The sequence below is a fragment of the Triticum urartu genome, chromosome 2A (assembly GCF_056163025.1).
Source record: "Triticum urartu cultivar PI428250 chromosome 2A, HENAU_Tu73, whole genome shotgun sequence".
NCBI lineage: Eukaryota > Viridiplantae > Streptophyta > Magnoliopsida > Poales > Poaceae > Triticum > Triticum urartu.
In genome coordinates this window covers 528,659,075-528,670,299 of record NC_141874.1, presented here as the reverse complement: position 1 = coordinate 528,670,299, position 11,225 = coordinate 528,659,075, and the positions used below count along the sequence as shown (strand labels likewise).

At 40.5% G+C, this 11,225-nt stretch overlaps 1 protein-coding gene across 2 annotated transcripts; it reads right to left on the bottom strand.

The window, feature by feature from the left end:
- Positions 1–2,234: 2,234 nt before the first annotated feature.
- On the bottom strand, positions 2,235–9,287 carry LOC125538458 (uncharacterized). 2 transcript variants are annotated; one of them, XR_007296350.2, is made up of 7 exons: positions 9,270–9,287; positions 8,900–9,189; positions 7,056–7,187; positions 6,890–6,957; positions 6,586–6,776; positions 3,674–3,832; positions 2,235–2,817 (listed from the first exon to the last, which is right to left on the bottom strand). XR_007296350.2 is itself a non-coding variant. In XM_048701738.2 (6 exons), the coding sequence occupies exons 2-6, from the start codon at positions 9,085–9,087 to the stop codon at positions 3,743–3,745; spliced, it is 669 nt and encodes a 222-aa protein (XP_048557695.1). In that variant the 5' UTR covers positions 9,088–9,189; positions 9,270–9,287; the 3' UTR covers positions 3,399–3,742. The 2 variants fall into 2 exon arrangements, 1 of the variants encoding a protein (XP_048557695.1); XM_048701738.2 differs by lacking the exon at positions 2,235–2,817 and having other exon boundaries at positions 3,399–3,832.
- Positions 9,288–11,225: the final 1,938 nt, after the last annotated feature.

Sequence of the window (11,225 nt, the reverse complement as noted above, 5' to 3'; positions counted from 1 at the left end):
CTTCATGACTTATACATGTTCCTCTGACTATGAGATTATGCAACTCCCAAATACCGGAGGAACACCTTGTGTGCTATCAAACATCACATCCTAATTGGGTGATTATAAAGATGCTCTACAGGTGTCTCCAATGGTGTTTGTTGAGTTGGCATAGATCGAGATTAGGATTTGTCACTCCGTCTATCGGAGAGGTATCTCTGGGCCCTCTCGGTAATGCACATCACTATAAGCCTTGCAAGCAATGTGACTAATGAGTTAGTTGCGGGATGATGCATTATGGAACGAGTAAAGAGACTTGTCGGTAATGAGACTGAACTAGGTATTGAGATACCAACGATCGAATCTCGGGCAAGTAACATACCGATGACAAAGGGAACAACGTATGTTGTTATGCGGTTTGACCGATAAAGATCTTAGTAGAATATGTAGGAACCAATATGAGCATCCAGGTTCCGCTATTGGTTATTGACCGGAGATGAGTCTCGGTCATGTCTACATAGTTCTCGAACCCGTAGGGTCCACACGCTTAACGTTCTGTGACGATTTGTATTATGAGTTATGTGATTTGATGACCGAAGTTTGTTCGGAGTCCCGGATGAGATCGGGGACATGACGAGGAGTCTCGAAATGGTCAAGACGTAAAGATCGATATATTGGAAGGCTATATTCGGACATCGGAAAGGTTCCGAGTGATTCGGGTATTTTTCGGAGTACCGGAGAGTTACGGGAATTTGTATTGGGCCTTAATGGGCCATACGGGAAAGGAGAGAAAGGCCTTAAGGGTGGCCGCGCCCCTTCCCCATGGACTGGTCTGAATTGGACTAGGGAAAGGGGGTGCCCCCTTCCTTCCTTCTCCTTCTCCCTTCCCTTTTTCCTATTCCATGTGGGAGGTGGAATCCTACTAGGACCAGGGAGTCCTAGTAGGACTCCACACTTTGGGCGCGCCCTATGACGACCGGCCTCCTCCTCTCTTCATCCTTTATATATGTGGCCAGGGGGCACCCCATAGACACACAAGTTGATCATTGATCCCTTAGCCGTGTGCGGTGCCTCCCTCCACCATAACCCACCTCAGTCATATCATCGTAGTGCTTAGGTGAAGCCCTGCGACGATAGCATCGTCATCACCGTCATCACGTCATCGTGTTGACGAAGCTCTCCCTCGACACTCAGTTGGATCGAGAGTTTGTGGGACGTCACCGAGCCGAACGTGTGCAGAAAGCGGAGGTGCCATACTTTCGGTAATAGGATCGGTCGATCGTGAAGACGTACGACTACATAAATCGCATTGTCATAACGCTTCCGCTTACGGTCTACGAGGGTACGTGGACAACACTCTTCCCCTCTCGTTGCTATGCATCACCATGATCTTGCGTGTGCGTAGGAAAATTTTGAAATTACTACGTTCCCCAACAAGTTCCAACACCTTAGCTACTCTTACACCCTCTGGATTGTTGGACACCTTGTCAACATCACAATCTTGAATCTATAGCTCAAATCTTCTCTCTTCAACTTACTAAAATATGAACAAGTTCCTTGTGAGCATTTTCATAGTAAAACACAACTATATATGAGATCGTGGAGTGTGTGTATAAGAAAAGATCCAACAATTAATCAAATGATAACAATAAGGTTGGACCAAGTGAAAATATTGCATAATAAATTGAACATACATGTTAGTGTTTTTGAAGTAATACACACTACAATACATCTACTGACATGTATTCCTTAGAAAATGTGTCAACAACAACAAAAGAAGTCAATGGGGTTCAATGTGCATAAACTACACACATATATAAATGTGCAAGATTTAGTGTAACAAGATACAACATTTAGTTTATCAATTTATTAGTGGATTAACTAAAAACAAAGAGTTTCCTCACAAGCATCCAATCAAGCAATTCATAGCACAAGAAAGTTGTGTAGTGTACACAGAATGTGCACTATGTTAAGATGGAGCAATGTAATCGTGGCACAAAAATGGAGAAAGATACTAAGTTGCCATAACAAGACGATTAATTTTGAGCCAAGCTACGAGAAAAAAACATGGCAATTCAAGTTTGCTAATTCTAGCATTTTGAGCTAAGCTACTTGAACTACACATTCATTGTTTCATGCCATTTCAACGTATAAGATTCATAATACAACTACGGAAGAACAATAAGTAAAATATAACCAATCTCATTGACACACAAACATGCAAAACAAAATGGACGGTCTAAATTCCAACTTACTCAACATGAAATTCAAATCTTTGTATCGTTGCCATCATTGTTTTATCGTATGGCTATAGATAACAAATATAAAATTTGGTATATTAACTACCTAGTAATCATGTAATCTACTAGCTGACCATTTGCTGGATACTTGACTATTGTTGCTTAGGGACTGTACAACTATTCACACACACACACACACAAAGTCAAATAGACAGTTTGTAGATTTGTACATTAGAGGATGTGGAAGTTGTGAACAAAGTTACACACATGTACAACACCATAGGATGAGGAGCTTATAGTGATATACGGGAACCGAACCAGAGAAGGAAGTACTTGTGCAGCCGCCATCGCATGGGGGGGTGCACCCCGTCGCTTGGAGAAAGGACCACACTAAATGGATCATCATAAATGGTTCCATATCCATGACATTTCCCCAAAGTTTCATTGAGATTCCACCATGGATCCCCATGTTTATAGTAATTGACATGATTTCACCACATGCCCAACCATGGTGAACCTCAATGCTGATTTCTAGCTAGCCTCAAAATTATTTCCACTGAAGGGTCTTCTTGCCAATCAAAGTTGAGCACTCCCTACACTGAACATGTCACTCACTCATCAGTGGTGTGTAAGTCACTTTTGACGGTAAGTTACTAACAAGGCACGATACCTATTATTGGAGGGGTTTAAGGGCAAGTCAATGAATTTTTTCTGGAGTACCGCACTTTTATTAGGAGGAACTATGATTTTCTCGAATTCACCAAAACAGAATCTTGCACATAAAAAGTACTTCAAAACAAATTGCATTATATCAATCATCACAAGAGTGTATATGGGTTTGGAGAATAACACTCCTCATAGAGACATCATATGGACTTGTTGTTTTGAAAGCAGTGGCCACTATCTATGAAGATAATGCAACTTGTGTTGTACAACTTCAAACCGGCTATGTGAGTACTATACTCATGAGGCATGTCAACTACAAGTTCTTTTGCTCATGAACTGCAATAGATGAATGAGGTAAAGGTACAACATACTAAGCCACTCGCTGTTGCAAGCATCCACACCCGAAAAACTTGTTGAAAGAATTGTAACAACGAGGCTTAGAGAAGTGCATAATTCAAGGGACGAAAAAAAGTGTTGGGATTTAGACCAAAAAAGAGTGCTAGGATTCAGATCTCCGCCTAAAAGGCTTCCCACTCTGAAAGAGGGGCTTGTGGACTTCTACTTTTATACGCGTGGTAGATTGTACACACCCAGTCTCATTGTGAGATTTGAACAACAAAGAAGAAAGCTCTATCAGTACATATATGACTACTTTTCATGTATGTTTCATTATAGCCACGGTAGAAACTATGCTTGTGTCTCACGTATTTTCTAACATAAAAAGGTGACACAAGTAAAGATGGACTCAAAACCGAGCACACAAGCCTGCATGCAGCGATCTGGCTTACCATCCAATGAGAAGATGATCCTATATTTATTTGTTCACTTCTACTATCAGTAACTGTTACTTTTATTTGCTACCCCATTCGTCTCTGCGATCCCTTCTTCATGCCCTTCCCCATGAAAGTATCCACTGCAGCATCCACCTCTTTTTCTATCTCTTCAACCTGGTTTTAACCAAGCAAAAAGTTAGAATAGATTCAGTTACATATGTCAGCTAACATCTTTGCACAGCAAGCACCTCACGCTTTAGAGTGAATTTCAATTTTTACCTATTACATTGACATTTTTATGATAATTACCTCATGTAACAATTTTTCATTTGGATTGTCCTATTTAACAAGTGGTTTGCCAATCTTTACCCCAATTAGCAAAAGTTTTACCATTTTTACTCCATTGATTTTTTAAAGTGATCGGCTAGGTGGGTCTCGGCCATCAGGTACACAAGGTGTGCTGGGTTTTCATTTTTTTGCGCCTGAGTTAGTTCTCGTCCCTGAGCTGGACCCGCCTCATGAACCATGTGCAACTATTTAGCTGACCAATTGCACAATGCAATGAGTATGTAGACCTGATGACTGTGAAAATAAAAACCGGTCTATAAGCCCCTCTACCGGTTCATGCGCATGGAAGAAAAGGTTGGAGGAAACACCTATTAGATCACTCTCAAAATTTAATGGGAGCAAAAATGGGCAAACTTTCGCTAAGTGGGGTAATCTAGGTGAAAATTGCTAAATAGGGTAACTAATGTAAAAAAAATGTTTAACTGGTGGATAAAACTGGAGTTCACTCCACATTTTGCTCAATGTACATTCTTAGTGCTACTAATTAGTTGTCATCTAATGCCATTGAGATTAAGCAAATATTTGCTTACCATTTTTGTCGAAAAGTTATTGTTCTACTTTTATTAGATAGGTTTATTCATTTTGATATTTACTACATTTCCAGAAATCAACACGTGTCACGAACTACCAAATTTAGTAAGGAACTACACTAGGTGGTGATTTGCACCACCGTACCATGAGTTAGTTAAGCAATAATTAATACAGTGCAATCAACAGTTGCCGTAATTTTGTGAGCGAACACAACAACAACAGCAAAGACGTAACTTGCACATGGTTGCACCCCTACCACCACACCATGAGCTAGGTACTCCTTGGATTAAGATGCAAGGATACAACTTCCCCAACTTAGTGCACCCAACCATTGGGTGGCTGACATACATGTGCATATGTCAGCCACCCAATGGCAATGTGCCATACGTGAGAGGAATGAGTGAATTTTGTGTACCTCATACCAGTGTACCATTCAGTTTGCGTCAAGATTCGTAGTATTCTTATATAGAAATTTCTCTTTTTGTTTCTTCCAAACAAGAGAACATTTGATCATGAAACTTTGCAGATAAACTACACAAGTGTCGCTCATTGTACAACTTTGCAGATCATGGAACATTCGAATGAATTGTATTATTTCTTAAAAAAATCATGTTGCGCCAAAAACCGAAAATATTTTTTGCACATGGTAGCACTTGCGTGATATTGATCTGCAAAGTTTCGAGTTTAAATGTTCTTTTATTTGGGAGAAACAAAAAATAGAAGTTTTCTTGCATGAACTTTGATGCAAGAATGGACGGTGAGGATAGAGGGTGTACTGGTATGTGGGTACAGCCAGAACTTACCCTAGAGGATTTCGGTCACTGAATTAAGTATATTTAGTTCACACGATTCAGAAAAGGTAAGAAGAGAAGAGAAAAACACAATACTAAGATAGAAATATATGCAAAACAGAATATTTGAAGACACATAAAGAATTACATGAAGACAGAATGAAATAGAAATCCTAAAAATACAGTCAAATAAAAACCAATCCACGTGAAAATATATAATTAAAATTTTCTGGTGGCACAATAGACCCATCCTCATATATTTTTGAAAAAGGGATAACACCGGCCTCTGCATCATAGGATGCACATAGCCAATCATCCTCATACTTTGTGTGTGGGATTCAAAAAGAGGTCCAAATGAATGGTAAAGTCCTGCCTTGAGGATCTTTTGGTTCATACGAAAAATGGAGGAAAATCATAGTAACAGGAAAATTTCATTCGATGGTGCACATTATGTTCAAACAGATTAAGCAAAGGAAAAACAAATGGAAATTTCCTTTGATCTCAACTTTAATAGAAAACAAAGGAAATTTTACAATGCACTTGGACCACCTTTTGGAATTCCTATAAGCGAAGTACGAGCCCAAGGTTTTTTGCAACATAATACCCTTCTAATTACACATTTTCAAGTGGTTCAACTTTGATTTGAATGTGTTTATTAGGATTCTCCAATTCGTGTGACCCAAAAATGCATGTTTATAAAAATTCTTGTATTTTTCAATCCTATGATTTGCACATACATCGTCATCATATTTCCTTATATTTTCTATTCCTACATTTTTAGAAAGCCACAAACCAAAGAAACCCCGAAACAATGACCAGAGGAAAAATATATATCTTTATCATTCGGCCCATTCCTTGAACCCAACAATTAAGTAGTGCCACATCAAAGCAAATTTTCCTATACCTTTGTTTTTTTCTCTCTTTTCCTACAAATCAAAGATGCACTTAATGGAAAGACAAATACTCCATCCGGTCTTTTTTAGTCTGCATATAGGTTTTATCTGAATTCAAAGTACCTCTACTTTGACCAAACATATAGAAAAACAGTATGAACATTCACAATGCCAAATCAATATTGTTAGATTCACTATGCAACGAAGTTTCATAGTATATACATTTGGTATTGTAGATGTTGATATTTTCTAATATAAGTTTGGTCAAACTTTGCAAAGTTTGACTTGACACAAATCTAATATGGGGAGTAAAAAGGACCAGAGGAAGTAGGGAACTAATACATTCATAGGCAGTTAACCTAACCTTGTGGATTAGGGCCTCGGCTTCTTCTGCATCCTTCTCTATCTCTTCTGCGATGACTTTGATCCTGAAGGCTGCCTTCTTAAGGTTTTCATTACCGGGAAATGCTATGACTTCGTCTGCGAGTTTGTCAACCACATCCGCCGCTTTCTCGATAGTCTCGATTGCTACCTCTGCCGTCTTCTCCACATTCTCTATTGTATGTTATTTACAGCAAAGAGAAGTCAAAGTAAGAGTGGACACTAAGATCCAAATAATACAAGTGTCAAGTGTATATATTATTATATATATTGATTTTGATTTTTACCTTCCATTGCTCTCATCTGTCCGTAAAAAGATACTGCTCCAAAGACGCCACCAACGACCACCGTGACCCTGAGAAGCTCATATAGCTTGTGAATGTGAGAAGGAATTTGATCAAGCAAATTCCATCATATGGGGACAAGAAATGCTCGTTACTTTTTTGTACTCACAATGAAGATTTGTTGGGCGGTGGGGATTTTCCTGGTAATTCCCCAGGGTCCGAACTAATTGCAGCCTCTTTGTTGGGTATTGGTGATTTTTCTTCTGGCAATTCTCCAGGACCGGAACCAGCTGCAGTAATTCTGAATAAAACAGGTGAAAGTTTATGGAATGACCTTCTACAGTAGGGTGGAAAGTTTGTTTATATTTTTCATACGTGCTAGTGTACGCAAAAGTTTTGTTTTTAGATAACTATACATACAAGCTACTAAGATGCTTGTTCTATCTATGTAGACAAAAACTTTATTTATTTATCTATCTTTTTAGTTATCTATTTATTTTTTAAACATTTAATTCATGAATATTTATTAAGAGTAGTGAACATTTAGAAAAAAATATGAACATTCTTTTAAAATTCACAAATATTTTTTGGATTCGTTAAATTATTTAAAGTTCGTGAATATTTTTAAAGTGCACAAACATTTTTAAATTTGCTAACCTTATTCAATATTGCAAACATTATTTGAAGTCCATGAATATTTTAAAAAATGGTGATGTTTTTTTAAATGTGTCTTTTTAATTCGCAACATTCTTAAAATCTATTTTTTAAAGCACGTAAACTTCTTTTGATTTAATGAACTTCTTCAAATTAGAAATAGGATAGCCCACCTTTTATAAGCTAGCAGTAGAGCGAGAAAAAAAACTAAGTGGGCGAGTGGAGTGGGGAGCTGAGGTGAACAAGCGAGAACTTCATGGCTGCCATGTGAGCGTTATAGCAGTAATTTCACTGTTCCAACGTCTCCCAGTGGGCTCACACAACTACCAGTTGACACCGATACCAAAATGTGTATGGACACGACAATCACATACCTAACAACTAGCCTAAAAAAAACATACCTAACAACTCCACTCTCCTCTTCTCAGAATAAATATCATCTCAAAGAACAACCCAACACGATATACAAATAAAAAATACCACCAGAACATAATTAGAAACTAAACCAACATAGATAAAACTAAAAGGAAACAATCGACAACAATAACCTGCTACACAAAAATAATTAAATCTCGTGGTGAAGCAGATTTTAGCCTCTAGTCACATGCATCTTTCACGGTAACTAAAATATGTGTAATGTTGCGAACCAACCTATGGTTGGATGGTTAGAGGGACAGTGATATCCCCAGCCCATCAGAGTTCAAGTTCTGGTGCTCGCATTATTCCTGGATATATTTCAGGATTTCCGGCGATGCGCTTTCAGTGGGAGGAGACGTTCCTGTCAATGACGAGGCGCCTACAGTGACTTCGTAAATTTCAAGATGACATGTCAGCTCAGTCTCTCGGAGGTGCTCATAGGGGTAGGGTGTGCGTGTGTGCGTTCATATGGGTGAGTGTATGCGCGTATGTATGAGCGCTTGCATCTGTACTGATGTTCAAAAAATAAAATATGTGTAATGCCCATCTTACTAGAAACTCATACATATATTACTTACTCTTTTCATCTAAAAACATGTTCTATTTATTTATTGTATCATCGCTCTGCTTTGGTTTCATTCAAATAGGGCGAGCAACATTTTCTCCTATTGTCACATAGTCTGATGTAGATACATGCTTACCTGCTATAGGTTAGATGTGATGCATGGCCAAAAGAAGTTGTAAATTTCCCATAAAAAGTTATTAATTTAGATGAATATGGAAGGAGAACAATATATCATAATCATGCCGGCAAAAGTTAACATAATTTGCATGGGTTCCTAAGAACAACATGTTTAGAAAAGAGAGTGTGTGTGAATGACAAATGCTAGATGATGCATCATGAAAAAGAAGCTTAGAGGGAGAAAACACATACGAACATACCGTGTTGCTCCTCTTATCCGCATCGGCGGAACGGTACAGCTGGTGCCCCAAGACTTCATGGTTAAGCCGATTCGGATTTGCCGGCGATGAGCTGAGACAGAAATACATGTGTCCCGTTGTTGCCGAGAAACCTCCGGAGTGCATGTCGCCAACGTTTTGGGAGTAACGCATGACATGAGGATCGCCATGAGATTTAAAAGGAGTCAGCCAGCCAACTTCTTCAACGTTGAAGCTATATCTTGGACGTTGCTTTGTGGCAATCTTCGCGCTTCTCTTTCTTCTGCAGGGTTCTGCTCAACTTATAACTCATCAGTCTGCGCCAATCGTATGAAACGACGATGCAACGAGAAACACGAGGTCATGTACGTACACATGCACGATAGAGATAAGGGGTCCACACACACTGGTGGCCATGCATACAGCTTGCATTTTCCAGCTCCTTTCCTTGGCCTATATATGGAAGTGCCCGTGGCTACTCGCGTGTAACACGACGGCATGCCGCCAAAGGGGCGTTCTCACAACATCAATAATTATGTTATATACCGCAAAAGAAAATAAAGCATTAATTGTGTGTACTAGAATTGGTCTAACAAGGACAGCACTCTCATCTCCGTCTCCGTGGACACCGCGAGTTTCTCAAGTCTCAACGCCCACCTTCTCCTTCCTCGACGCCATGCAGTGGCAGAACCAGGGGAGCCGGCAGGGCCAGCCCGAGCAATGCTATTCATACCTACGGATTCTACAAAAAAGTTAGCTAAAATTAAGGAAGCAATTACAGATCGGAACACACTAGTACGTGCTTTACTATACAAGCTTTATTACGTAAGAAATAGCATTTTTGTTTGGGGTGCTAGGTGGCGGTGGCGCCGGCCCACCGCCACCAGCTCTCAAACGGTCATCCTTGTCACCATCGGATTAAAGCGCCCATGGCCATTGGATGAAATCCCATAAATCGCATTGAGTCGTCCTCTCTCAAAGCTCGGGTATCCCCTGTAAAACGTATGTTTGGGGGAACTGCTCGACACCCTAAACGGGGTGTGGCTATCTCATTATATAGAAGTACCAAGAGGTACAATACAATGTTACAACAGATATACAGAGGCTACGTATATATACAGTCTAACACCCTCCCTCAATCTTAATTATGGCCTAAAGTACAAAGTAAGTTAAGATTGCGCCTACAACCTACAAACTGTGGTTGTGGAAGAGGCTTCGTGAAGATTACAGCAAGTTGATCCTTTGATGAGATGAACTTGATACAGAGTAGCTTCTGTGCAACACGTTCCCGAACAAAATGATAGTCAACCTCAATATGCTTCGTCCGAGCATGGAACAACGGATTAGACGAGAGATATGTAGCACCGATGTTATCACACCACAGAACTGGAGGACGGGTTGGAGAGACTCTCAGTTCCCTCAAGAGAGACTGTACCCATATGATCTCAGCAGTCGCATCAGCAACCGCTTTGTACTCAGCCTCAGTACTACCGCGAGACACCGTTGCTTGCTTGCGAGCATTCCAGGCGATCAAGTTAGAACCCAGAAATACCGCATAACCACCCGTGGATCGCCTGTCATCAGGATTACCAGCCCAATCTGCATCTGAAAAAGCGAAGAGCTCACCAGACGGAGCAGGCTGAATGAGCAAACCATAGGAGGCAGTAAGACAGATGTATCGCAAAATACGCTTCACAGCTGACCAATGAGATGTCCTGGGTGCATGAAGGTACTGACACACACGGTTAACTGCATAGGAGATATCAGGCCTGGTAATAGTCAGATACTGCAGACCACCAACGAGACTGCGATACTCAGTAGCATCATCAGGTGAAAGAGGTTCTCCATCAAGAGCAGACAACCGATCAGTGGCAGACATCGGAGTGATAGCATGTTTGCACTTCAGCATGCCAGCCTGACGTAGCAAATCCATGGAGTACTTCTTCTGAGTGAGAGTTAACCCAGTAGAAGACCGTGAGACCTCCAAACCGAGGAAAAAATGCAGAGCACCTAGGTCCTTGACAGCAAAATCACCACTCAACGCAGTCACAAGACGACCAACAGCAGCATCAGAGGAACTGATGAGAATGATATCATCAACATAAACCAGGAGATACATCGTAACCTCAGGACGCTGAAGGAGAAACAGCGACGTGTCCGCAGTGGAGGGAGTAAACCCAAGAGCTCGAAGAACAGAGCCGAGGCGGGCATGCCAAGCACGAGGAGCCTGTTTGAGTCCATACAGTGCCTTAACCAGACGACAGAGATGATGAGGACGTGCCGGATCAACAAAACCAGGCGGCTGACGCATATAAACCTCCTCCTCCAG

Coding starts and splice junctions, on each gene's coding strand:
- LOC125538458 (XM_048701738.2), bottom strand. CDS start 9,087: ATGGCGATCCTCATGTCATGCGTTACTCCCAAAACGTTGGCGACATGC. Junction 6,958..7,055: donor CCGCCCAACAAATCTTCATT/GTGAGTACAAAA, acceptor TGAGCTTCTCAG/GGTCACGGTGGTCGTTGGTG. Junction 6,777..6,889: donor ACAGATGAGAGCAATGGAAG/GTAAAAATCAAA, acceptor AACATACAATAG/AGAATGTGGAGAAGACGGCA.